The sequence below is a fragment of the Trichosurus vulpecula genome, chromosome 3 (assembly GCF_011100635.1).
Source record: "Trichosurus vulpecula isolate mTriVul1 chromosome 3, mTriVul1.pri, whole genome shotgun sequence".
NCBI lineage: Eukaryota > Metazoa > Chordata > Mammalia > Diprotodontia > Phalangeridae > Trichosurus > Trichosurus vulpecula.
In genome coordinates this window covers 159,582,411-159,609,114 of record NC_050575.1, presented here as the reverse complement: position 1 = coordinate 159,609,114, position 26,704 = coordinate 159,582,411, and the positions used below count along the sequence as shown (strand labels likewise).

At 45.8% G+C, this 26,704-nt stretch overlaps 1 protein-coding gene across 1 annotated transcript in view; it reads left to right on the top strand.

The window, feature by feature from the left end:
• Positions 1-26,704, top strand: part of ZNF618 (zinc finger protein 618) — an 89,629-nt gene that overhangs the window by 58,409 nt on the left and 4,516 nt on the right. Inside the window, exons 6-12 of the mRNA XM_036750839.1 lie at positions 2-37; positions 148-225; positions 1,011-1,100; positions 11,175-11,426; positions 15,186-15,266; positions 16,644-16,688; positions 19,661-19,738. Of these exons, the coding sequence (XP_036606734.1) occupies positions 2-37; positions 148-225; positions 1,011-1,100; positions 11,175-11,426; positions 15,186-15,266; positions 16,644-16,688; positions 19,661-19,738 (660 nt within the window). The remainder of the gene's footprint in view (position 1; positions 38-147; positions 226-1,010; positions 1,101-11,174; positions 11,427-15,185; positions 15,267-16,643; positions 16,689-19,660; positions 19,739-26,704) is intronic.

Here is a 26,704-nt window from a genome sequence, read left to right as displayed (position 1 = left end):
GTGTTTAGTGTCGAAGGAGCCCCAGAAAATCGGGCAGGTAAGTCCTTGGCCTCTTCTTCCCTTGTTCCTCCCCTCTCCCATGACCAGGGTCCTGGCCCTCACAGAGTGGCATCCTTGGGAAGCTAAATGGCATTTATTCTCCTGCAGACCCTTTTGAACAATCTGTCGTGGCTACAGATGAAGTAAAAGAGGAACCTCCAGAGCCATTCCAGAAAATTGGGCCAAGTATGCTCACCTGGGAGGGTGGGTTCAAGGGCACAGGGGTGGTGGGTGAGTGAGTGGTCCCCGCGGACGTGGCTAGCCATTCAAAGGGGATTCTGCAACAAGTCCTATAAGAGCTATTAAAAGAGAAGTTGGTGGGGGATGAAGGGGTCAAGGCAGGTTGACAGTATTCAGTACCAGGTGCTAAGGCCTGATCTTGCTTCTCATTTTGTTAGTCATCTTTCTAATGCAAGGAATTGGCCAGTGGGTGAAACACTTCGGGACCTTGATGTAGTTACCACATTCTGTCTTGGGATTTCTTCCCTTGTCTTCCATCTTCAGGTGATAAGTAGATAACAATGAGGGGTGGGGGGAACAGAAGGAGGGAAGATTTTTGAAATTTTGAAAAGAGACCCAACTTCTGAGGTGCCAATACCTACAAACTTCGCAATAAAGGAAAGGAGGAAGAAAGGAATTAATTTTATTGATTGCTTGCTGTGCGCCTGGCATTATGCTAAGGACTGTGGGGTATAGAAATACAAGCAAACAGGACAGTCCCTGCTCTCAAGGAAGTGACTAATGGGGAGAGATAGCACATAGTATGGAGGCCTGGTTCCAAGACAAATAAAACAAAATCTCTTCCATAAGAGCCTGGCATCCCTAGGCTCTGGGAGGGGGGAAGGTAAGGGCAGTGGACACGGTGGCTAGAGTGAAGGCAGTATGACATAGAGTTCCAGATTTTCCTGTAGGAGGGAGTCGATGTTGAAAAGCTAATGACTCTCCCAACCCATTTTTGTTCTTTTCCACAGAAACTGGTAATTACACCTGTGAATTTTGTGGCAAGCAGTATAAGTACTACACCCCTTACCAAGAGCACGTGGCCCTTCATGCCCCCATCAGTGAGTATCTGCTAAGGATGGCAAGGGAGGGTGGGCTGGGGGGGTGTGGATCGGTGTTGTGGGCCTGGGTTGGGAAGTCGCTGTCACTGACTGCCCTGGGGGAAGAAGCCAGCGAGGGGATGGGAGTGTGTGTTGGGTGGCACCTGCTGGTGGCTGAAGTGCCGAAGAGGAAATTGATTCCAGGGCCATTTCTCTCAGCACCAGCCTCTCCTCCTAACTGTGCATGTGACTTGGAGCCACCTTGTGGCAGGCCATGGTCATAGCTGGCCCTTCCGTAGCTGTGAATTCTTAGCTGACCCGGGGTGTGTATATATACATAGTTAGACCCCCTTGGAGCACCAGCCATGGTACTATGGGAAGAGCAGTGGGTTTAAAGGCAGAGGACCTGGTTCAGATTCTAGTTCTGCTATTTAACTACCTGTGTGACCTTGGGCAGATCTCTGGATAATCTTCAGTTTTCTTATCTATAAAATGAGGAAGTCGGATTAGATGATTGCTAAGGTCTCTTGCGCTTCTAAGTCTGTCATCCTGTGATAGAAGCCCTTTGCCTGGGGAGCCTGGGCTGTTGTGGGGGGGACCTTTGGGGAGAAGAACTTGGACTATTGGCTTTTCTCTGGGGTGGGGGGAGGGGAGAGGAGGAGGAGTAACTTAATTCTTAGGCCTGACTTGTTCTGGGGAGTATTTCTTTAGCTGCCCAGATGGTTACAACATGGCCTTTCAAGTTCAGGTACCATGGATGTGGCCATGAGCCCTTAATTCCTAAAAGCCTAAGCACCTTACTGTGCTGTGAGTTGGCCTAGCAGGTCTCCTGGGAGGAGAACCTTGGCAGCCTCTATCAGGAGACCATTAAGGTCTCAGGGGTCCAACCTTGTGCCTTCATGCAGGATCATTACTTCCAGGCTGTGCAATAGAGGTGACCCAGATTTCTGGCTGGGTTTGCAGGGGGCCCTTTGTAGGTTTCTAAGGTATTTCTTTCCTCTTCTTCCTCTTTTCTTCCCCTTAGAAGCCTAAGCCACCAGGGGGTACAGTTCAGAGATAGGATCATAGGTCATCGACTTAGAGCAGAAAGGAACCTTAGAGACTGCTGAGTCCACTCTGTCATTTTACAGTTGAGGAAAGTGAGGCCCAGAGAGGTTAACTGATTGGCCCAGGACCACACAGCTATTATCTGAAATAGGATCTGAAACCAGGTCTTCCTAATTCTTCTAGACTCAGTGGCCTTTAGTCTGAACCAATGCTGAGCCATCCTGATATCCCAAAACCCTTTAGTACCATGGCTCTGGATTGTACTCATTGAATGGAGTAAGGGGACAGTTTGTTGTAGTAGAAAAGATGTTGATGGACAAGCAGGAGCCCTGTGTTTGTGTCTCATCTCTGCTATTCATTTGTCCCCTATGCTTGGGGAAGTCACTTTCCTCTGCACCTGTTTTCACATATGTAAAATGAGAGTATAGGCGTAGTTGATCTTTGAGGTTTTTTCCGTCTCTAACATTTTATGGTTTCCTTCTCTTCTCCCTGGCCTGTGTTTTATAGATAAGAATGTCTGATCCTCACAGTGGCCTCTGTCTCATTAACCCAACTAGGGTCATTAGACTTGGAAAGTTCTTCTTTTCTCTTCAGAGGGGTGGGTTCTGACTATGACCTTCTGCCCTCTGGAGCTCCTGGGCATGGTTCAAGCATCTTGCATTAGGTCTTTGTTTGTCTCTCCACCTGATACCATGTTCTCTTTGCCGTTCTGGGTCAGGGCCACCGAGAGAGTCCAAAGGCCTGTGTTTGGTAGACGGGGCCTTAAACCCTGTTGGGCTTTCATCCCTTGTAAATATGGCAAAAATGTTCCTAGTTGTACCCAGGTATCTAGAATGTATCCCTTCCACAGAGATTGTTGGGCGGGAGAGTTCTTGGCATTTCCTTCTAGGGCTCTGGGAAGATTGGCCCTCTAGTTATTTCACCTCCCTTTCCCTTCCATACATGTGCTAGCTCTAGACCCCCATATGGGTACTACCACATAGGTATTTTGGTATGGGGGATGGGGATAAAAGAAGTTTTGGTGACATATTCTCCCTCCCCGGGGTAGCCTTTGTCCCATGACAATTGACAGAGAGTTGAGAAGGAAAGAAGACTGGAGATGTTCACCATAATTCCTAGGTGTAAAAAGGGCAAAGGGTGCCCACGGATGAAATCTAACCTTCTTGGAATGTTGTTCTGTGAACTGTGATCCAAAGGTAGTGAAGCTAATTCTTTGTCTTCTGTGACAGTGGCTTGTCCACACCGAGCCTTGTGGAAGGTGGGGACAGCTTTGCCAAGAATTCCTAACGACAGCCTTCAGATCAAAATCTTTTCCACGGTGTGGTGGGAGGTTCAGGTGAACCACACCTGGAAGCCTTTAAGAAGAGATCAAACAGGGTACATACAGGGGAGTCTGGGAGCAGAAAGCCCAAAGACCTTTTAGAGGGTGCTGGATGAAGCAGAGGGTTTAATAGAAAGGCGACTGGGTTTGTGCTGGAGGCCTACTGCCTGTGTGATCTTGGACAAGACTCTTGGCTTTCTTAAACCATGATGTCTTCATCTGTGAAAGGAGGGGGTTGCACCAGGTGACGGTCCTTTACCTCCCTTTCAGCTCTAACTCTGAGGATCCTATGATTCCCCCACTCTGTTAATAGTCAGTTCCTTCTGCTGTATTCATGTCCTGAGGGAAATGTGCAGGCTGTATGGCTGTCCTTTGCAGCAATGGTTGTGCTTCTGGGACCTCTGTCTGACGTTTCCAAGAGAAGAAGGGCAAAAGTCTACCACTCAGGTTGTGCTTCAGATGCAGGGAAGGGAATCAGTGGATAGCACAGAGCCAAGGGCTATGGATGGTGAAGATGAGAGGGCCCATCTGGTGAGGATGGCACAGTGAGCTAGCTTCTTTGTGTGTGTTTATAAAGGCACAAATGCTCATTCATGCATATGTATCAGGGTTCACTGGGCAGAGGGCGTCTGTCAGTACACAGAAGGTTTCTGTCCGTGTGCTGGACAGAGAGTGCCTGTGTATATTAGTATCCATTGGACAGAGGTTGTCTGTGTGTGTCATTGCTCACTAGGAAGTAGGAATCTGTATATCAGTGCCTAGTGGAAAGAACGGATCTATCTGTTCATATCAGACAGAGGATATCTATTAGTATCGGTTTCCATGAGGAAGAAGGGCATCTGTCCATATCTGCTGGAGAGAGGGTATCTCTGTGTCAGTTCCGATCAGTTGGTATCTTATCAGTTTCCACTAGACAGAGAGCATCTATCAGTTCCAAATCCCATGTGTACTGGACAGTGAGTATCAATATATGTCAGCACCCACCAGCCAATGGGCATCTGTATGTCCATACCTGCTGATTTCTCAGTACCTGTCAGACAGGATGTCACCATCACATGACAGTGTCTACTAGGCAGATGGCATCTGCTAACGTCTAGCAGGTAGAGGACCTCTGTGTGTCAGTGCCCACTGAGTAGAAAGCATCTGCCGTTGTTTGCTAAATAGTAGGATGCCATGGGTTCCAAAGCCTGGGCTCTGGCCTGTAGCCAGATGGTGTAGATGTGAGGTTCTTGTAGGGAGAGGAGATTTAATGCCTAACTCTCTGAGATGATTTTGGGAAGGTTTTCATGGGCAAACTTGATGGTGATGGGTGGGTGGGGAGAGGCGATTGTCTAGGAGACTCTGTTGCTCTATTACAACAGTGTGATTGGGTATAGCAGATTTGGCCTTCCACAAAAGAATGACTTTGCTAGGTCCCTCTTGACTTGGCTAACTCCTATCCCCATCATAGGCCTCTTTCCTAAGGTGAGCCAGGTTCCCTTGGTAGAATACACATCCCAGGATTTTCTGTAAACCAGTACACAGTGCCCTCTCCCCACTTGCCCAGTGACCCTGGGCCCTGGGAGCTGGCAAATTTGGGGCTGTCCTGCATGCTCTCTAATGGAGCAGTCTGGTAACATCTGCTAAGGGCCTGGGGAGGGGAGTATGTCCAGAATGTGTTTACACTCAATTAATTTTTAATTATGTCACTTAATAAAGTTGTTAACCAACTGAGAATGTGCCTTGTCTTTATTTCTTGAGAAGAGCTTTGCTTCTGTTCTTCCCATTCACTTCCTCTCCTCCCCTCACCCTGCTCCCAACTTTATCCAATAATCCCTGGCAAAACCCACTTCCTCATGGCCCTATCCCTGTGTCTCTGCAGAATCCCAACTAACCAGAAGGTCTTCATTAATGTCTCAAACAACTCACTGTGTGTCTTTGGGCAAATCATTTCCTCTCTTCTGGGTCCCATTTTTTCATCTGTAAAATTAAATGGTTTAGACTGTATGGTCTCCAAGGTCCATTCTAGCTTTGAGATTCTAGGAATCTAATGAACAGATTGGAGCTTAGTCTAGGTGCTGTAGCATTTCTTAATTGTCCAAAGGGAAAAGTTCCTTTGGAAACCAGTTCTTCACAGTTGCCTTCTTATTCTTCTTTCATCCCCTTCTACTCGGACACAGCCATGTGTCTAGACATGGTCATCTCCTGGGCATTTGGGGACACCTCTTGATCAGTGCTTTCCCTTTGGAGGTGGGGATTTCCCTTTGCTACTCTTCCAGCCTCAGCCAGATTAGAGTTCTGAGTTCTTGTTCTTTCTGTCTCCATTGGCTTGGACTGAACCACTTTCTGGGTGTGGTGGAGAGGCTCAGTTGACCACCTGTGGTAGGCCACATCTCTCATCAAACTCTACACCCTTAGAATGTGCGCTGTTGCAGCATATTGTCTTCAGAAATCTAGTATTGCTTACTCAACCTGTCTTTCCCAGCTCCATAGCGAGGCTCAGTAGTTGTCCTCTCCCTGAAATCCTGAGAACTCTCAAGGGGAAGACCCATTCAAAAAACTGTCATGGAAGGAGTGAAATGACCTAGTCTTTTGTGTCCCCGTTCTCCAGAGCTAGTACCAGATCACAAAGCTTCTCAACTTTAGGAGTGGGGTGGCATTTCTGGGCAGCCAGGCAGTACAGTAGATAGAGTACAGGGCCTAGAATCTTCTTTGTGAGTCCAAATCCAGCCTCAAACACTTATTAGCTATGTGACCCTAGGCAAGTCACTTAACCCTATTTGCTTTAATTTCCTCTTCTGTAAAAATGATTTGGAGAAGGAAATGGCAAATCACTCCAGTATCTTTGCCAAGACAACCACCTCAAATGGGGTCATGAAGAATCAAACATGAATGAAAAATGACTCAACAAGAAGGAATGATCTCTCCACGACAGCTTTCACCATACCTTCTAGCTCTGCTTTCTATTGATCAGCTCCCGTGGGACAGACTACCAAGAACTTCTGCTCTTCTTCTAGCCCCTGTCATCCATCTATCTAGCCACCCACCCAATCTGTCATCTCTCCCCTCTTAGTTTTAGGGAGAAGGGAAGATCACCTGTTACTTAGCCTAGGGAATAGAATGCATCCCTTGTCACCTCTAAATTTTAGAGTCTCTAATATCCTTCAGAATTCAGCTCAAAGACCACCTTCTGTATGTGCCCCCCCCAAATTACCTTGTGTTTATTTTGTACATAACATGTATTTATGCACATGTTGTCTTGCCCCGTAGAATGTGAGCCCCTTAAGGGCAGAGATTGTTTAATTTTCGTATTCCCAGAACCTAGCACAGTGCCCAGCACATAGCAGGGATACAAATAGGAACTGAACCTGTGATTTCATTGTTAGAGGGAACTCCCAGAACTGCCGCTTAGGAAATGCTTGTTGATTGAGAAAACTGAAGGGGACATGATAGCTTATCTTCAAGTATTTGAAGCGTGACATATGAAAAAGAAGATTTGTTTTGACCTAGAAGACAGAACAAGGAGCAATCAGTAAAAGTTGCAAAGAGGCATGTTAAGGCTTGATCATAGGCAACACTTACTAACAATGAGGGCTGTCCAGAAGTGGAATGAGATGTTTCAGGAGATCTTTCATTGGAGGGAGTGGAGCCCAGACAGCTACGTGTCATGTGGATTATAATGGGGATTCCTTTTTGGGTATGGATTAAACTAAATGGCAGCTAAGGTCCCTTCTAGCTCTAAATGCGATGAGTCTTTGATATCATATTTTCCCCTTAGGAGCATGAGAAATGGCCCATGTATTTTTGAGATGCCCAGAAAGTAGTCTATGTGCTCCTGCCTGTCTGGAAAACCAGATAGAGACTCAGGTGGCAAAAGATTCAGGTACGTTGTTGCATGAGTATGAGAGACTTAATCTAGAACCAAGAAGAACTCTCCATTTAACAGGATGGCCAAGTGATAGCTTTTCTTGATGGTGTTCCAGAGTAGGAAATTCTCATTGGGTTGGGGTTTGATGGCGATCTTCTGGAAAGAAACGTGAGATGTTAGTGATTTGTCCATTGTCTCTAAGGTTGGTTAGAATGTGGGTTTTTAATCTCTTATGTCATGGACCTATTTGGCAATCTAGTGAAGCCTAGAGACATATTGTTGCCTACGTGCATCATTGAAGGAAGGAAAATTGTAGCTAATGGTTAGTAAGGATAAAGGTATATTTTTCCTATCCGAGTTCATAGACACCCTGAAATATATCCAAAGATCCCAGATTAAGAACCTCTGGTCTAGAGAGAGAAAATTAGGGCTAAGCATTTCTTCTATGGCACTTGAAAAGAGTTGGTCGTCCCAGGTGAAGGAGAGGGAGTAGGTGGCTTGGACTGATGCTTGTGAATAATTGTTAGGGGCTTCCATCTTTCCATCATAAAACCCAGCTATCATTGTGGATACAGAAAATAAGAGATAGCTTTACCAAGAGATATCTAATCCAAAGGTTTGACCAAAGATCCTGTTCCATGAGTCCTAGACAAATTTGGAGGAATGTAGAAGAAAAGGCAAGAGGACTGGCTAGAAGGAGGAGGACTCTTTGGTATGAATCAGCTAGAGCTCTTTGTAAACAGAAACATATGTTTTTGATGGCTTGGAGCTATGGACAAGGTTAAATTTAGGATTAAGAGAGTTGATACGTGACATGTCAGCTGGTAGGTAACTCCATTTAATTAAGGAAATGAAAGTACACTGAACTAGGAATGGGGAGACATGAGTATTGGATCTTTTATTGACTAATTTTGTGGCCCTTAAGCAAATCATATTACCACTTTTTTAAAAAAATATTTTATTTACTTTGTTAAATATTTCCCAAATATGTGTAAAAAAACAATCATTTAAAAAAATTTTTACAGTCGAATTCTCTCCCTCCTTCCTCATCTCCTTCCCTGAGAAACTAAGCAACTTGATATTTCCATATCAACCATGTTGCAAAAGAAAACCCAAACAAAATAAAGCAGTAAAAATAATATTTTAAAAAATATGCTTCAGTCTGCATTTAGCCTGGGAACTCATCAATTCTTTCTCTCTGGAGGTGGATAGTATTTTTCATCATGGGTCCTTTGGAATTGTCTTGTTTAGAGTAGTTAAGTCTTTCACAGTGGATCATTCTTACAATATTTCTGTTATTGTGTACAGTGTTCCCCTGGTTCTGCCCACTTCACTTTGCGTCAAATCATGTAAGTCTTCCCAGGTGTCTCTGAAACCATCCTGCTCATCCTTTCTTATAGCACAATAGCACCCCATCACCATTGTATACCACAACTTGTTCAGTTGAGCTTAGTCTGTATGGTAGGGATAATAATTCTTGCCCTGCCTATCTCACAGGGTAGTTGTGAGGATTTGAGAATTCGATGAAGGGAGAGTTGTAAAATAATTTTGAAAATTATAGAACATGATATGATGGTAAATATCATGTTCTTATATACTTCCCAGGACTGATTGAACTAATGTTGCTACTTCTAAAAAGCTGACCTTTGGTTTTGTAAACTTGGTGAACTTAAATTTATAGAGTTAACCATCATATTTATTCTGTAGTCATTTGGATATGAGCATGTTTGCATGTACATCACCTTTTTTGAATGTTCATGGGTATTATAAGTAACTCTCCTGCTTCTTTCTTTTGAAATTCACCATTGTTTTCACATATCTTCTTTTGTGCCAGATCCCTCCCCCTTGTGAAAAATTCATTCCCCACGGGTGTGGGCTGCAGTTGCTGAAAGGCAGAACTGAATCTGTTTTGAGAGATAAATAGAACATAAATTACTTGGGGTAGATCTCCCTATTTAATAAGAAATGTTGGAAAAACTGGAAAGCAGTTGGCAAAGATTAGGTTTACACCAACATCTTATACCATGTACCACAATCATCTCAAAATGGTTATGAGAGGTGAGAGCAAGGGGATTTCAAACCTCTCTGCCCCATCTCAGTAAAGATGGAGCTAGTTTAATTCATGTTCCTCTCAGACCTTTCTCAGACCGTGATTTGGACCAGATTATCTTTATGGTCTAGCTCTGACATTCATTGAGTCAAAGTCTACTTTAGAAGGCATGAGACCTGTTGAGATTCCTCAAAAGTAAGGCCATGAAGCCTACCTTACAAACCGCTGGCTGAAGGAAGGAGACATCTGTTAGTCATCTGTCTCCTCAGGGATGTAAAGCTGTTGCTCTTCATGGAACAAAAAAGAAAAAGGATAACAGTTTATTAACACTAGAGGGATGAGGTTGGAGCTAAGTATTTCCTGTAAGGCACCTGAAAGACTTTTTTGAGCCCAGGTATGGGAGAGGAAGTAGGTGTCTTGGAAAATTTGTAAGTGGTTCTCAACCTGCTACCACTGAACTCAGCCATTATTATGGATGGGAAAAATATGTTTCATAGGTAAGTTGAGATAGGAAATGTTTGAGTGTCAAGTAGCCTTATGTCCATCAGCACCCCATCAGGGAAACCTAGTGGTGTTAGCAGAAGTGTTAGATGCATGAGTGTCTTGTGACTAGAGCAACTGTCATGAAAAAAAGGAGGAATATTGAGTCCTAGAATACATAGAGACACTTCCCACTCCCTTCCACCCCTTACCAGGGTGTTTTTTTCACTGATATACTCAGAAATGGTCTGAATACCATGGACTTATAAAATAACAGCCTAAGAGAACAACAATATGAAATAATTCTAGTTATCAAGGATTGCATCAGTAGAGCCCTCTTAAATCTACAAGTCAGCCCTGTAGAGTATAATCTCCTCTAAGGGAAGGGCCTATTTTGTTTTTCTCTTGGTTTTTCCAGCACCCTGCACATAGTAGGTTTGTAATACATGCTAATTGAATTGATTTGTTGAATCTCAGCGTGAATATTGTGGTCGTGGTTGCTTTAGGAAACTGCCCTGTAAGGGATCTTTTCCATGGAGGACTGTGTGGGACACGCATTCCTTCTCTTTCTCTGAGACTAATAAATACAGGGTATGCCTTCCTAGGTGGCCACATCTTAAAGATAGGTGCCTTAGCCCTAGGCCAAGAGTACATGAGACTTTTTGATGATTACTGTTTTGTGCAGATGTCAAGTTCTGGTTGCCCTGCATCATGTTAACCAGCAAAATGTTAGGAACTCCTGGAAATGGATTGACTCTGCTTACTACAGGGCTTTTTGAGAACCAGAGGGTGCTCTGGATTTATGGGAATCGTCATTCACTTCTCATTGGTTCTACTTTGCAAAGACTGTACCTGCTAGTCCCTTATATGCTAGAAACCAGAGACCAATATTATCCCTCCTGGTCATGACCCTTTATATCTTTTCAATTGAACTCAGTTATGGGGAAGTAGTTGTAGGTTTCCAAGCATGCTGACTAAGAAATCCTCTTTCCCACTCCTCTCATCGCTACTATGAAGATCAAACCCCATTTACAGTGGTTCTATCCTTCCTTCCCCCCACCCGCAAAGTAATTGCTTGCCTAGAGTGCAGAGTACTTAAGGGCATGGTTCTTTGATTCTAAGTAACTCAGTCATCCCTGTGGAAAGGGGTACGGGGTCGGGATCCTTGTCATTTGTCAAGGAATGAGGAGAGGGGGTAGAATTTGGTGAAGCCATTCCCAGCTCTTTGCCCTTTTTGGGGGGTTTGTTGGTGGGGGAGGCCATGGTCATAAGAGGCTGCCAATCCAAGATGGCGGCACAGCCCACAGGAGAGCCTCGGGCAAGCCGACATTGAGGACCCGATCCTGCCAGGTACCTCCGCTGGGTGGGAGCCGTCTGAGGAGCCCGACACTAGTTCTGAGTGTTCACATCCAGAGTTCTCTCGATCTCCACTCTTCATGGCAGTGAAGACACAGGCGAGCCAGTCGGGCAAAAAAACACCAGCTTCCATAGTCCGGTGCTCCACCCTTCTACAACGCACCTCCTCTGGTGCCCCTCCAGCCTCCCAAACCCAGATGTTCCGTGCTCCAAATTCCGGATCCCCAGGAAGCAAGGCAACCACAGGTACCAATGGCTTTTGTGCCCTCAGCTTTCTTAACTGTTGGGTGGGCTTTCCACCTCTGAAGTGATCCCTGCCTTTCTCTGCACCCAACCCAGTCTTAGACCAAATCCCATTGCTACACGTAGCAAAAGGGAATGGAAGTGAAGTCTCCAGCAGTGTGGACTCTCAATAAAGAGACCAGCAGCCCCCAGCCATACCTATTTCCTGAGGAAAATCCTTGATAAGACAAGACTAAGTATAAGGGTGGCAGTAAATCTGGTTTAAAACCTGGTGTCCTGAGCTAATGGGAAACACTTGAACTAAGAAAGAACTTTAGTGAAAATTATTGTTTATTGTGTTTGATAAAAGTTGATGAAAGATCAGCCAATTGGGAGAAAGTCCTTGTGCTGACGTGTCACATTTTCAACCTAATGATTTGCTTTTTTAACTGATGGTTCCAGCCTCCATTAGGGGCTAATAGACCATCCAAGCCTTGCTTGATAAGTAGCAAAGTGATAAAATGTGCTTGTGTTTACACACTTTGATTCCCAAGGTTATTTTTTAGAAAAACATCCTTTTGATGTGCTCAGAGTCTTTAATGAGGACAGCAGTTTAATAAACCATTAGGTTAGTAATTATTCCAGCTCCTGGCAGTTGTGAAAACACAGTGGCTGTTGTGTGACATTTTCACAAAAACTGGCATAAATGGTTATTATAAACAGAATTCTGAATAGAGGAAATTTCTCCTAATTTGACCATTGCTGATGGATATTAGTTCAGTCAAGTTAATTATATAAATTCATTCATATAGCAGGCATTTATTAGTCTCCTACTATGTGCTGGCACTATATAAATATGGCTTAAAAGATACGTTTCTTATCATGATATTGAAAATCTCAGGATTCGCCATGAAGGTCACTTAGAGACTGGGTGTGTTTTCTACCAATACTGTCACTATCTTTGAAAAAAGAAGCTTCTGTTTATGTAATGAGCGGTTTAAGGCATGTCAGTGGAGTGAGCTTGGTGGTCAGCTATGACATGACCAACAAAGGTGGATTGAGTTGTATATACTGTTAGCTTTCTCATGGGCTGGGTTGAAAATGACTGGGTTCTTGAGAAAGGAAATCCAGATATTTAATCTAAAGGATGTTCAGTTCATTTAACTGTGGGGCTGGGCCAGAGGGATTTGTATGCCCATGGGTATCTGTTTAATCAGTTGTTGTTTTAACTCTTCCTTTCCTAACTTTGTTTGGTCTGAATGAAATTACAGGTGATTTCTTACCCTTTGATCAACAGCAGTGTTACGGCTTCCGGAACCATCTTTTTGTTTTAGAGCCAATTTTATTCTTTACCTAGATAATCACTCTAGGTTCACTTCCTTAATGAGGCAGTAAGAACCGGATATTCATTGAATCAGAATTTGCCGTCGACTTTTTCTTTGGTGTTTGTGTATCCCCCAATAGATTCAGGCACCACATCCCTCTCCTGAAGAGGGAGTGATTACAGCTGATCCTGTCTTTACAAAAGTTTTAATAGAGAGTGGGTCACTTTTCCCCCCAAGAATTGGGTTTTTATTCCACCCCCCTCCCCAACAACTTTATGGAAAGTCCTACTCTATCCTTTCCTCCACTGTATCCTCTGTAACTTACAACCTGAAGACCTTTATGGACAGTCCTTCTAGGAAGGGGGATTCCCTTGCAAGTCCCATCACAAAAGGGCCGATGGAGGGGAGAGGAAGGTGTGTAGCAGGGTGCCTTGGAATGCAGGTTCTCGATAGTTGCTTTGATGGATTTTTGTAGTCTGTGGTTCCTCAGCTATAAGATAAAGGGGGTTGGTGGGGAAGAAGGGCCTATGTGCACTGTGTTAAGTTAAAAGTTAAGTTAAAAATATACTTCCATTTGATCCTTACAGTAACCCTAGAAGGTAGGTGCTGTTATCATCCCCACTTGAAAGTTGAAGAAGTTAAGGTAGATGGAGGTGAAGTGGTTTGCTTAGGGGGCATATAGCTACTAAGTATCTGAGGTAAGATTTGAACTTGGGTCTTCCTAAATTCAGGTCCATCACTTTATCCGCTGTGCCACCTAGCTGCCTCTGTTACTTCCTCACCTGTAAGACAAAGGGCTTGGATATGATGATATCCAAGGTTCTTTCCAGTGCTGGCATTCTTTGGTTCTGTTCTCAGTGCCTACAGCAGAATGGGCTAGAACGATGTTTTTACAACTAGTGGGGAGGGGTTGGGATCGGAATTAAGAAATATTGTCTAAGTTCCCTGACAGCTGAGTGTTAAACAAACTGTGTAGGACACCTCCCCTTCCTGCTCTCTACCTTGTTCAAGAGGAAATCTCCCTTTCCTTCCATAGGGTAACAACTGGAATAACTTCAACTGATGGAGCCAATAACTCTGTTGCTACTCTGGATACAATATTTCCTCCTCTATCCCAGTGATTCCAGCCCTAGCACCCTTGCAACTTAGAATCCTTGAGAAGTTTCTTCAAGTTTAGAACCCAGTGTTGAAGAACTGGCTGACCCACCTGCCAGTTGCCCCTCTGTCTTTCTCAGTCCTTCCTCTCTCTTCCACTGCCTCCTTTAAACTTTTCCCAACTGAAGCCAAATTCCTCTTTGGAATGTCCCTTCAGAGAAGAGCTGGGGGATCCCAGGAAAGCATCCTGGATTGAGAATCAGGAGGCCTAGATCTTCTCTGGGCCTCTCTCTGTGGGGTCCTGGGAGAATTCCAGCTCTTTTTTGGGTCTCAGTTTCCTCATCTGTCAAATGCATGGTGTGCATTAGATGATGCTTTTATTGTGTAGTAAGTTGCCATTTTTAAGTGTTTTGCACTTTAAAAGATCAAAATATTTTCAACTTGACAGGGCTGATGATTTATTTTTCTTATTTTGAGGCAATGGAAGGCTGAATTACTTCTCCCAGGTCACCCAGCTACTAAGTGGCAAGGATGGGGTGAGAATCCTAGGTCTTGTTACCCACAGTCTAGTGTTCTTTCTGTAGCAACTACTTCCATATCGTAGAATCATGAATCTAGACCAGAAGGAATCTGTGGATCATTTTTTTTACACCCCCAGCATTTTACAGATGAGAGAATGGATAGCGAGAGAAGTTAAGTGATTTGCTAAAGTTCCCTTAGCTAGTAATTAGCAGAGGATTTCAACCCAGTCTTTCTGACCCCACATCCAGCCCACTAAGATTTAGAATCCATACCTGGCCCTCTCTGGTTGGGCTACTACTACCACTGAGATCTGGCCACCTGGAAAATGGGCACAAGATGGGAAGGTTGTGCTATAACATTTCTGCTAACCAGCTGGCATCTTGTTTGAGGGAATGCTAAAGAACTATTCTGTAGACCAGTGGTGATTTTAGTTGATCACATGCCCTTCCCACTCTCTGTCCATATTCTGAGGCTTTGCTATCACTTTGGGGTTTTAGGGGGCACAAGAACCCCTGCTTCTCTTCCTCTCAGCATCTTCCTTTAAAGACCAGTGCTGACCAATCACCATCCTCTCTCTCTCTCTCTCTCTCTCTCTCTCTCTCTCTCTCTCTCTCTCTCTCTCTCCCTCTCCCTCCCTCCCTCCCTCCCTGCCTCTCTCCCTCTTCCTCCCTCTCTCCTTCTCTCTCTCTCTCTCCCCCTCCCTCCCTCTTCCTCTCTCCCCCTCTCCCTTCCTCTCTCTCCCCCCTCTCCTTCTCTCTCTCTTCCCCCCCTCCCTCTCTCTCTGTGTCTCCCTCTCTCTTGCTTTCCCTTTTTCTTTCTCTCTCTCTTCCCTACCCAGCAGAAAGCGCCTTCAGTAGGAGAGTCGAGAGCAAAGCACAAAACAACTTTGAAGAAACAAACAGCAGTTCTCAAAACTCAAGTGGTGAGTATCAGCCCCTAGACAGACAGAGCGTTTCCCATTGGCCTTCCTGCTCCACCATTACCCCATAGGGACCACACAGTTTCCCTTAAACCCTCATGTAGCTTCAGGTCCTGGGTGCACTTGCAGTCCACAGGCACACAACAGAGCATGCTTGTCCCAAGCCTACCCAGCAGATCTCTTAGATGGGCTCCTCTGGCCCTATCTTCTTTGCATTTCCAAGGGAAGCTTGTGAATCCAGCCATATTCAAAAAGCCTGTTAGCCCCAGAACACTAAGGGAAACATCCCATTACAGTGATGGGAAAAGGTCGGTCTCGAAGTAAGCTGGTGAAGTCAAGCCTTAGCCACACAGACCCAGGCAGTAATACTGCTTGCAATAGCCCCTGTGGGATGGGAAGTATGGGGTAGGGGGGATAAGGCTGGCCTCGGAGTCAGCCAGACTAGGCTCCATGTACCTCCTCTCTCACATACCCTCACACACACAGAGGCCATGGGATCCTGGGCAAGTCACGTAAACTCTTGGCATCCCCAGGGAATTTTCTAAGAAGCTAAGTTGTAGAACAATTGCTGATTTTCATGGGTAGAAGAAGCTTCTTCACTAGGAGCTCACCACATCAAGGAAATCACAGGTTTAGTCCTACTTAATGTGAAACTGCAAGCCCTGGCCTGTAGTACTTGGGTCTTAACCATATTAGTGATTTACAAATTTGTAAAATGTTTTAAAATGGAGACTGCTTCTCATTATCTTAACTTTTCAAAGCCCTTTCACATCTCTTAGGATCCCCTAGGCCTCCTGCAGGGAATTAGGGCAGGGTGGATTGTCTCCTGTTTAGTAATGAGGAAACAGAGGCCTTGTTGAAGGTCACTAGTTTGTGGCAGAGCCCAGACTTGGACCCTCAGGTCTTCTGACCCAGAGCCCTGTAATTTTTCTACTGTCCCACATCTTCTCTTTCTCTTTCTACTTGTTTAGATAAGAATGGTCCCAGGATGTGGGACACTAGGGAGGTGCAGTTTGTCTCTGCCCATTTAGAGGTCACTATGACACAGGGAATCTTAACACTGGAGTGGGGGGTACAGACAGCAAAGGTTTCATGATCCCAGGAAAGGGAGACTCTGTGGGCTAGAGTAGCCAAGAAAATCTTTGGACAGGGACACAGAGCTTGATCATATCCTTGAAGGGTGGGCGTGTTTAGGAGACTGTAAGAATAGCCTGGGTGCTCCAGAAGCTGCATAATGGGGACCAGTGGGAGGTAAGGTTGGAGAGGTAGGGGAACTCATTGGGGGATGGGCCACATCTTCATGCACCTCCCCCTCCCCCCACCCTTCCCAAAAAAAGCTTTATGGAGCCTTTCTCCTCTAAACCTGTTTCTTATTTGCAGAAGCTGCAAGCCCCCTGATTTCCAACCCATTCCCGCTCTTGCAGAGTAAGTGATGGGCATCGGAAGGTGCCCAGGCTCTTTTGGTCAATGCCAGTCATGGTTCTGTGTCTTCTCAGTCATGATGTCTCTCTTGGGAAGCAGTTTTCACTCCAGGATGCCTGAGAAGGGGAAGCCTAGGGAAGGTTGTGGGGAGGAGGGATGGTATGGGCACTGTCTAAACATCTGTAGCTTGGGTTAGGAGCTCTTGAAAAAATCTTCGAAAAAATACCCAGTTTCCTGAACTCTGAGCCTGGCATCTGAGTCTGTTGGGGGCACTTACTTGGGCCACAGTGGCTGGGATAGTTGGGCTGAATTATGGAAGGGCCTGAGATTATGGGAGATGTTGCCTTTCCCCAAGTTGCCTGTCTGTCAGCACACCGTGGCCCTTAAACCAAGCCCTGGTGGTGATTTATAGCATGCTGACTCCCTGTTAAGCCAGCACCTCACCGTATGCCCAGGACTGTATCTGGTAGCACAGACTCTACCAAAGACAGAGCCTCCCCGCTCCTCGAGCAGACCCTTCACTTAGAGCCTGAATGGGCCTTCTGGCAGGGTGGCTTGGGCTGTTGACCCTGAGAGGGAGTGGCAGGATGGGATGAAAACCAAGGGCAGGTCTAGGCCATGCCTACCCACCATCCTTTTCAGAACAGTCTTTCACTTGGTTCTTCTGTGCCTCTGAGACCTGCAGGTTGGAGGTCTGACCTCTCCCTTTTATTCCTTCTTTCTCCCCCACCCCACTTCTAATCTTTCCCCCTCTCCCTTCCTATCTGTCTTCTTTCCCTTACTTCTTCCCCCCTATCTTCTATAATTTAGCTAATGCTTATTAAGTACCTACCATATGCTAGGCACTTCTCTGGGTATTGAATGATGAACAAAGATGAGAAGTGACCTATCCTCAAGAAGCTTTTAATCTGGGGGGATTTAACATGTGCACAGATAAGTATAACACAAGGCAGAGTGTGATGGGGGGCAAAGGAATTTGCTTTCCCCCTTTCTACCTAGCTTTTGTTTTCTTTAGGGCGCTGAGGGGAATTTCTTTAGGCTGGGACTGAGAGATGACTTGAGGGTTTACTATGCTTGGACCTAAACAGGAGGGCTTCTGGTCCCACCCTTTTTGATGGAGGCTAGGGTAGCATTCGACAGGCTTTGGAGGAGGGGAAGAGAGAGCACTTTCTGAACAGAGGAGGAGAAATCAGTCCTTGACTCTTACTAAGTTTATCATCTGCCAGGAATGGAAGGTATAATTTAGGGAAGTAATCACCTGTCTGTCTCAACCCTTTGGTTTTGTTGCCACCCCAGCCTTTCAGGCCTCTTGTTTCCAAATTGATTGGTGGGCTTTTGGTCAAGAATGAGATCAGTGAACTTATTCTCCCAAGTATCAAATTTTATCAAATGGAATTTCTTGGACATCTCTTCCATTGCCAATTTCATTGTCTGCACTTGCCCACCAGCCTGTTCCTTCCTTTTCTTCCCCTCTGACATCTCTTCTCCTTTTCTTCTTTGGCATTTACCAGTCTTAGGATTTATAGGGTGGGCAAAATGGACCCAGGAGGAAGGAGCCTGGGTCCTCTCAGGCCTTAGGTGGGAGAGTCAGTGTAACAAATGTGTGACTGCTCTGTGAAAGGCCCCATGCTAGATGTTGTATGGAAGATGGAAAGATGAGTAAGACGAAGTCTCTGCCATCAGGTGCTCACACAGTGATAGGGGCAAGATAAGACCATCAGTAAGTATTAATTAGGTACCTACTATGTGCCAGGCAGGTGTGAGAGTACAAAGGAAAAATGACCTAATCCTACCCCTCAAGGAACTTCCCTTCTATCAGGGGAAGTGACAGACACAAGTATAAGCACATTACATTCAGGCTAATTTCCCAGAGCTATCCCTGGCCATTGGGCGGCAGTGGTCAGGTAAAGTTGTAGAGGTGGTGGTGCTTAATCTGATCCCAGGATGTAATACCGGTCTCTGTGCAGGAAGCACTACAAGAGATGGGCAAGCAGAAGCAGGCGTGAGAAATAATGCCTGTCTAGGGATGCTCAGGGACAGTGTCAGAGCCTGCTATAGTGGAAGGAGTTCTGAGTTCAAATCCTACCTTGGACTCTTATCTACCTGTGTGACCTTGGGTTAGCCCCTTCACTCCCCAGGACCTCAGTTTCTTCATCTGTAAAGGGAGGGTGGTTTGGATGGCTTTTGAGGTCACACCTCTAAGTCTGATCCTAAAGTAGCATTCTAACTGGGCCTGGAAGGGCTGAGATTGGGAAGAGGAATTAAAAGGGTGGGGATGGGACAGCTATTCTAGGTGGATGTTACCTGGCAGAGGTATGGGATGTCTTTAGGGGCACATGCCTTGCAAGCTACAAAGATGTCTAGTCTCAATGAAGGGATGAGTTTCCAAGCAGCCAGGCATCCTAGCTTTCCACTGAATGGCAGCCCCTCCTATTCTTTATCTCCATCAGCCTGTCCCTGAGAGAAACAAGTTTCTGTCAACAGTCCCTGACCAGTGGAAGACCCAGCTTGCCAAGAAGAGCCCCTGGTGCTCTTTGATTTCACTGCTGGGTGAGCAGCGATGCCTTCGTGCCTCCCACAGCTTAGGAATGGTTTCTGGGTCTCCTCTGCCTTTCTGTTCTTTTCCTATCTGAAATGTAAACAAAGGCCTCAGCCACTCGCTGAGCTGAGTGATTTTTAAAAATTCTCCCCGTGGTGCCATTTGCCTACTAGCCAAATCTGTCACTTTCAGGTCAAAAGGAAGTAGTCTAAGAGAGTTTCCTAGACCGTGACTCTTCTCTTCTGGAGAGCTCTGGAAGGCCACAAGCCCGGCAGGGCAGGTGTGGGGCAGGCAGCATGCCCGGGGCCTGACAGACGTGCGCTGGCCAGGTGGAGGTACGCCCGAGGGCGGCCTGCTGGCACCCTGCAGCATGTACGTGTGCACTGCGCAGCCTTGTGCTGATTGTAACCAGGTTGAAATGGTTTTTCCCAAACAGAACCTTACACCTGTGGCGCTTGTGGGATCCAGTTCCAGTTTTATAACAATCTCCTGGAGCACATGCAGTCCCATGCAGGTAAGCCCTGGGTGGGTAGGTGGCTGAGAGCCCAGCCTTCTCTCAGCTTGCAAGGAGAGCTGAGACCAAGGACCCAGGGTGTGTGTTGTCCCCTAAGGCAGCTGGCATTTACCTGTGCGGTGGTCTGCGCTGTTGGGGGAGGGGAGGCCCACCACGCAGTAGGAACACTTCTTGCCAGCCCAAAGGAGATTTTATCCAGATCAAGAGTAGCATACAGAACACAGGCCTAGGAATTAGGACACAAAGGTTCTGGTTCTGGTTCTCTTCCATTCACTTGCTGTATGACCTGGGCAAGTCACTTGACCCCTCTAGACTTCAGTTCACTCATCTGTAAGATGGGGATAATAATACTGGCCTACCCTACCTCACAGGGCAGCCACCATAATGTATGTGAAAACATTTTATGAACTCTAAAAAGCCATTCAGATGTATAGGATTATCATTAGAGTACGTCTAAGTCAGAGCTTGAATTCTGGCCTCAAAGCCCCAGGTCTGGACACAGCACCGTACAACCTACTTTACACTCAGGTCTGATCTATGACCAAATGGTGACGTCAGCGAATCCCAGGATTTAGAGTTGGAAGAAACCTTAGCACGCATCTAGTTTAACCCATAAAACTGTCTCCTACAACGTAACTTGATGAATCGTCTCGCAGATTTTGCTTAAAGGTGTCCAAGGAGGGAGAAGCCACCCCTGTCTTGGTAGCTCATTTTACTTCTGGATGGCTGGTCTCACTTATGGGAAGTTCTTTCCAACAGCAAGCCTAGGGTTGCTTCTAATGCATCATTCCTGGTCCTGTCCCCTAAATCAAATCCTTCTTCTTGATGGTGGCCCTTCAGCAGACCACGCTCAGTCCCCCCTGAGTCTTCTTCTCCGGGGTAGATATCCATGGTTTCTTCTGCTGTTCCTCATGTGACAGACTCTGGGCCCTGTACCTTTCTGGTTGCTCTTTTCTGAATATTGGAGAGTTTATCATTGCCCTCCTGAACCGTGGCGCTCAGACCTGAATACAGTACACCAAATGAGGTCTGTCCCAGGGCAAAGGGACTTATCACCTCCCCATTCCTGGGAATCTTTTTGTCTTGTCTCTCCCTCTCCTTTCCTGGCCCAGGACCCTGCTTTCAGCTGGCTCTTAGCACCTTGCCATTCCCCCCTTCCACCCGCCAATACTACTGGTAATGGATTATGATGCAACTACTCTCATGGGGGGCTTTATTTTAGGAGACTGCAGAACCTTCTTTAACATCCATAGGAGTATACTGTTAAGAGCGAAACATCAGGCAGTGGGATGGATGGGTAATTTTTGAGTAGGGGCTCCTGCCTCGTGTCTCTCATCTCACCCCAGAGGTGCCTGCTTGTGAAGTTAATCAGTCTTGCTAATAATTACATTATGTTTGGATTGGTAATGGTGGCCCTGGGCAAGTGGCCTGAACAGTTTCCTGTGCCGAAGGTTTCAGAGGCTCCAGTGATTCCACCCTGTTCTTCCTCCTGGGAAGGTTAGGAACCAGGCTGCATTCTGGCGAGAGTGCCAGCTTCATACTCCCAGGGGACTTTAGTGTGAGGCTAATTAAGTTCACTCTGCTGAGAAAGGTGCAAAGGCAGGAGTGGAACTCGTCGGGAGCACATTAAATTAGAACTCTCCCCAGCTTTTTCATCCTAAGAATAGTAACTACCATCATTTCATTAGCCCAGTGGCCCCTTCCAGCACAGTCGGTGCGGGGGAGGGTGTCCTTCTCTGAACCTCCTGATTGGTAATCTTCCCCTAGCAAAGGACCAATTAAGATTCAGTTCTCCTCTCTTCAGAAGGGGTGGATGCCATAGCCTTGGGTAGGGGGTCAACAGCCTGTGATGTTTCTTTTCCCCATTGCACACTGACTGGTTATTGCTGCTCCCCACTCTGGCTCCCCCCCCTCCATGAAGACCTTCAACCCCAGTTACTTCTCACTTCAGAGACTGGACACAGGAACAACCTTCTTGTCCCCCTACCCCCTCTTCCTTCCATATGATCTTGGAATCTGTCATTGTGTTTCTGAGTGTAGCGTACAGACATCTAATCCCTACTACTAGAGAAAATTGAGGCTGCTGATCTGACTGAGCTCAGGCATTCTGAACTGCACAGCCAGAACCTATCAAGTGTAATGAGCTTCTGGGAGGGGGAGGCCATAGGCTGCCTAAGAAAGGGCAAAAACAGAACAGATCGGTGCTTCCGTGCCAGTCAGTGGTGGTGTTGGGCCTTTGAGTGGCTACTGTGCTTCTTGCCTGGTGAGATAGGGAGACCAAGTCTTCAAGAAAAGAAAAGAAAGAGAAAGAAAAGGGACAGGGGAGGGAAGGAAAGAAAGAGAGAGAGAGAGAAGGAAAGGAAGGAGGAAGAGAAGGAAGAGAATGCTAGAGGGAATTAAAGAAGGGAAAGAAAAAAACCCATCATTATCATGGCTCTTGAGTTTGGATTGAGTGATCGTAGTGAACAGGATTCAGAATATCCTGGTCAAAGAGCTATGTCTATTAAACTAGCCCCTTGAGGAGTTAGAAACTTCCCCTGAGCCACAGATACTGGGCTGTGACTATTTCCCCATCAGGCTATTGGGGCAGGTTCCCTTTTGCCCCCTTCTCTGCCCCTGCTGCACTCTGATTTTTTTGGGGGGGGTAGGGGCTGGGGGAGGCAGTTGGGGTTAAGTGACTTGCTCAAGATCACACAGCTAGTAAGTGTCAAGTGTCTGAGGCTAGATTTGAATTCACACCCTCCTGGCTCCAGGGCCAGCATTCTGTCCACTGCACCACCTACCTGCCCCTGCCCTCTGATTCTTGACCATGCGTGTTGGGGTTAGAAAGTCATTTCTGGACCATTTGTGTCCAGACGAGCGAGAACTGAATACCTGACTGTCTCCCCCTCCAGCCCTTCATTTGGCTTAGCATGGAAAGCAAGCCTCTGTGGACAGACCCAAACCAAGTCTGTGCAGTGATTGTGTTTCCCTTCCTATGGCTCACCTCTGCTTTTTTTTTCTGTTATGAATAATGGACCAAGAGGAGTCCAGGAATGGCCCCTCCATAGGGTTGTTGGTTCTAAGGGTTGGAAGGGCTCCCAGGTGGGTTGCTTGGAAGTCCATTTATATCATGAGCAATGTGGGTGAGGGTCAGCAAGCATCCTTTAGAGGTGGATGTTCAGGGTTTGGAGAGTCTTTGAAGGGAGAAGAAAATGTCCTCTGGGAAGCTTTCTGCCCATTCTTCCTCTTTCTACTAGTTGGCATTCTCCTCTTCTTTCACTCCTCATCTCTTTCTTTCTTTTCTTCTTTTCACTGTCCTTTCCTTTCTTCTCGGCTTCTTTTCATGGTTTCTGTACTCTCCCATTAGTACTGTAGAGACCATCTGGTTCAGCCCTGTCATTTTACAGATGAGGAAACCGAGACCCAGAGATGGGAAGTAATTTATCGAATGTGCCATAAGAGGCCATATAGCACAGTAAATAGAGCATTGGCCTCAGAACCAAGAGTTCAGATCTCGCCTCTGGTGCACACTGGCTGTGTGACCCTGGCTAGGTCTCTCAGCATCTCACGGCCTCCCAGGCAACTCTCTAAGACCATGAGGTACACAATATGCAATTGCTCATCTGCATCGATAGAGGGAGTTTTTTCCCACTGGAAATTCCCATGCTATTAAAATCACAGGTTACAGATCATTGCTGTCTTTTTTTGAACTATGTGTGATGATGCTAAATGAGTGTGGGTATATTGTGTAAGGGTTACTGCACATTTGTATGGGAGAGACAGAGGTCACTCAGGAACTTCCTGGTCCCAGGAAATGGATATTTTCCTAGTTAAATATCCAGTAGGTAGGAAGAGGAATTTGAGCTAGGTTGATCCTTTGTTGTTTTCAGTCGTGTCCAATTCTTCGTGACCCCATTTGGGGTTTTCTTGGCAAAGATACTAGAGTGGTTTGCGATTTCCTTCTCCATTTCATTTTACAGATGTGGAAACTGAGGCAAACAGGGTTAAGTGACTTGCCCAGGAGCACACCACTAGTAAATATCTGAGGCCAGATTTGAACTCAAGTCTTCCTGACTCCGGGCCCAACATGCTAGCCGCTGCACCACCTAGCTGAGCCCTGTTGGTTACAGTAGGGGCCCAGATGCTAGGTAGAGCTGCCAAATGCTGTTAGTAGTGTTGGGGGTCAGCACAACTGTCATTCGATGTTTCAGTGGTGGGGAGGCTTTCCTTTGCAAAGTGGGGCAGGGGGAGCCAAAGATCATTCAGAGACCAAGAATTATGAGAATACAGGGTCCTGGGTGTCTTGGGATTTAACTGTGCGTAGCAAGAATCAGAATATGGGTGTTATTGCTTCTGTTCAGATGAGAAAGACATAACTGCCTTACACACAGGCCAGGAGCAAGGGAGAGGCTTCCAAAGGAATAAGTTGGGAATCTTTAAGGAAAAAGACAGCTTGAAAAGGCTCATATACCATGGAGTATGTATGAGAAGATAGCCCCTTGTAATGGGAAGAGTACTGGACTGAGGGGTGGGAGCCCTGGATCTTCTTCTAGAGCTAGCTGTGTGGACAAGCTACTGCCCTGGGTCTCAGTTTCCTCATTTGCAAATTAAAGAGCTTAGACTAGATGCTCTTGAAGGTCCTTTCCAGTGCTTAAAGTTCAGAAATTTTATGATTCTGAACAAAATAAACATGCAGATGGTAATGGTTAGAGTGCCTGAAGTAACTTCCTAGTATCTTTCAAGGGCACCACCATCTTTCTAGTCACCCAGGTGTATAGCCTCAGAGCCATCCCCAACTCTTACCATCCTTCTCTCCCTCCCCCTCTCTAATCAGTCATTAGGTCATATGTATTTTTCCTTCATATTGTCTCTTGTTGTATCCCCCTCTTTCCACTGTCCTTCCAGTCATCATCCATCTTTACAAATCTTCTATGTTTGTAACCTCAGACTCCTAACTTCTCCCCGCTCCTCCCTCTCCATCTAGTCAGTCATCAGGTCACATCTGTTATTCCTCCGCAATATCTTTGTCTGTATCCCCTTCTCTCCACTAACATGGCTGCTACTCTGGTTCAAACCATCAATTCATCTAATCTGGACTATTATTATAATAGCCTCTGAATGTGCTCACTGTCTCTCTCTCTCTCTCTCTCAATGTCTCTCTCTCTCCCTTCCTCCCTCTCCCCTCCCCATCTCTCACTGCCGCTCCCCCTTCCCCCCTCCTCCTCCCCCTCCCTCTCTCTCCCTCCCTCCCTCTGCCTCCCCTCATCTTCTTCACCTCCCTCCTCCCTCCCTTCCCCGCTGCAGGCTGTTGTCCATGTTGCTAGTAAAAATATTTTACCAAAGCACAGGTTTAGTGATGTCACACCCCTGCTCAAAAATCTTCAGTGGTTCTTTGTTGTTTCGAGGATAAAACACAGTCTCATCAGCCTGGGATTTTTTCCCATGCCTTTTATTTTTTAAAATGATATTTTATTTTCTCCCAATTACATGTAAAAACATTTTAAACATTTTTTAAAAGTTTTGAGTTCCAAATTCTATCCCTCTTCTCCCTCCTCTCTGATATGGTAAGCGGTAAAGGTTATGCATGTGTAGTCATGTAAAAACATTTCCGTATTAGTCATTTTGTGCTAGAAGACAGGAAGGAAAGAAAGAAGGATAGTTTGCTTCAGTCTGTATTTAAACATCACTTCTTCCTCTGGAGGCAGATAGCATTTTTCATCTTGAGTCCTTTGGGATTGTCTTGGATCATTGTCTTGCTGAGAAGAGCTAAGTCATTCACAATTCTTCATTGTACAGTATCGCCGTTCCCATGTACAGTATTCTGGTTCTGTTCATTTCATTTTGTATCAGTTCATGTAAGTCTTTGCAGGTTTTTCTGAAATCTCCCTGCTTGTCATTTCTTATAGCACAATAGCATTCTATTACATTCACATACCACAACTTGTTCATCCATTCCTCAATTTCCAGTTCTTTGCCACCACAAAAAGATCAGCTTGAGACTCTAAATCCTTCCCAGTTTAACTCCAGCCAAGCTTTTAGACTTAATTCCTATTATTCCTCTTCACATAATCTACCATCCAGCCAAACCATTCTTCGTGTTGTTTCCTGACCTTGGTATTGTCCCATTGCGTGCAGTTCCCATCCCTTAAATGCCCTCCCTCCTCACCTCTGTCTCTTAGGATTCCTAGCTTCCTTCAGGGCTCAGATCAGATGCTACTTTGTATTTACTTATCTGTGTACATATTGTGCTCCCCCAGGATTACCTGTGCTACTTAAAGGAAGGGGAGCATTTGTCACTTTTGCCTTTGCATCCCCAGCACCAGCCCCATGCCTCCGCAAAGCAAGGACTCTGTTCCAGGGAATGGGTAAAGTTAAAAAGAGGAAGCAACTTGGAGAAATCGACCTTTGAAAATTTTCCTTTGATAGTTATATGTGTGCAAATATCCATTAATCGGGTCAGTTAGTGAATCAGTCAACAAATAGAGTATCTACTCTGTGCAACAGGGGGTTGTGCTAAGAATCAGGGGCGGGGAACCTGCAGCCTCGAGGACACATGTGGCCCTCTAAGTCTTCAAGTGCAGCGCTTTGACTGAATCCAAACTTCATAAAACAAATTTTATTAAATCTAGCAGCTAGATTCTGGAAAGTGAGGGTGGGGGTGGTTCCAAAGATGAGGGAAACCTTGTCTCTGCTTATAGTCTAGTAGGATAAGTCAGATAGACAGCCCCCAAAAAGTCTACTTGTAACAGGAAGCATCATGTGCTCAGTGTCAGATGAGACATAAGCATTAAACAAAGGAAACCCTGGGCTGGTCAGGGAATACTTCCTGGAAGAGGTGGGTCCTGGAGCCCATGTGAAATTTGTCTAGAAAGAGAGGCAGGGGCCTGATTGACAGCCACTCGATCAAAATCTCAGAGACACAAAAGGCTGGCCATAAGCAAAAGCTTGGAACAGAAAGTGCATGTTGGGGAGCAGAGAGAGAAA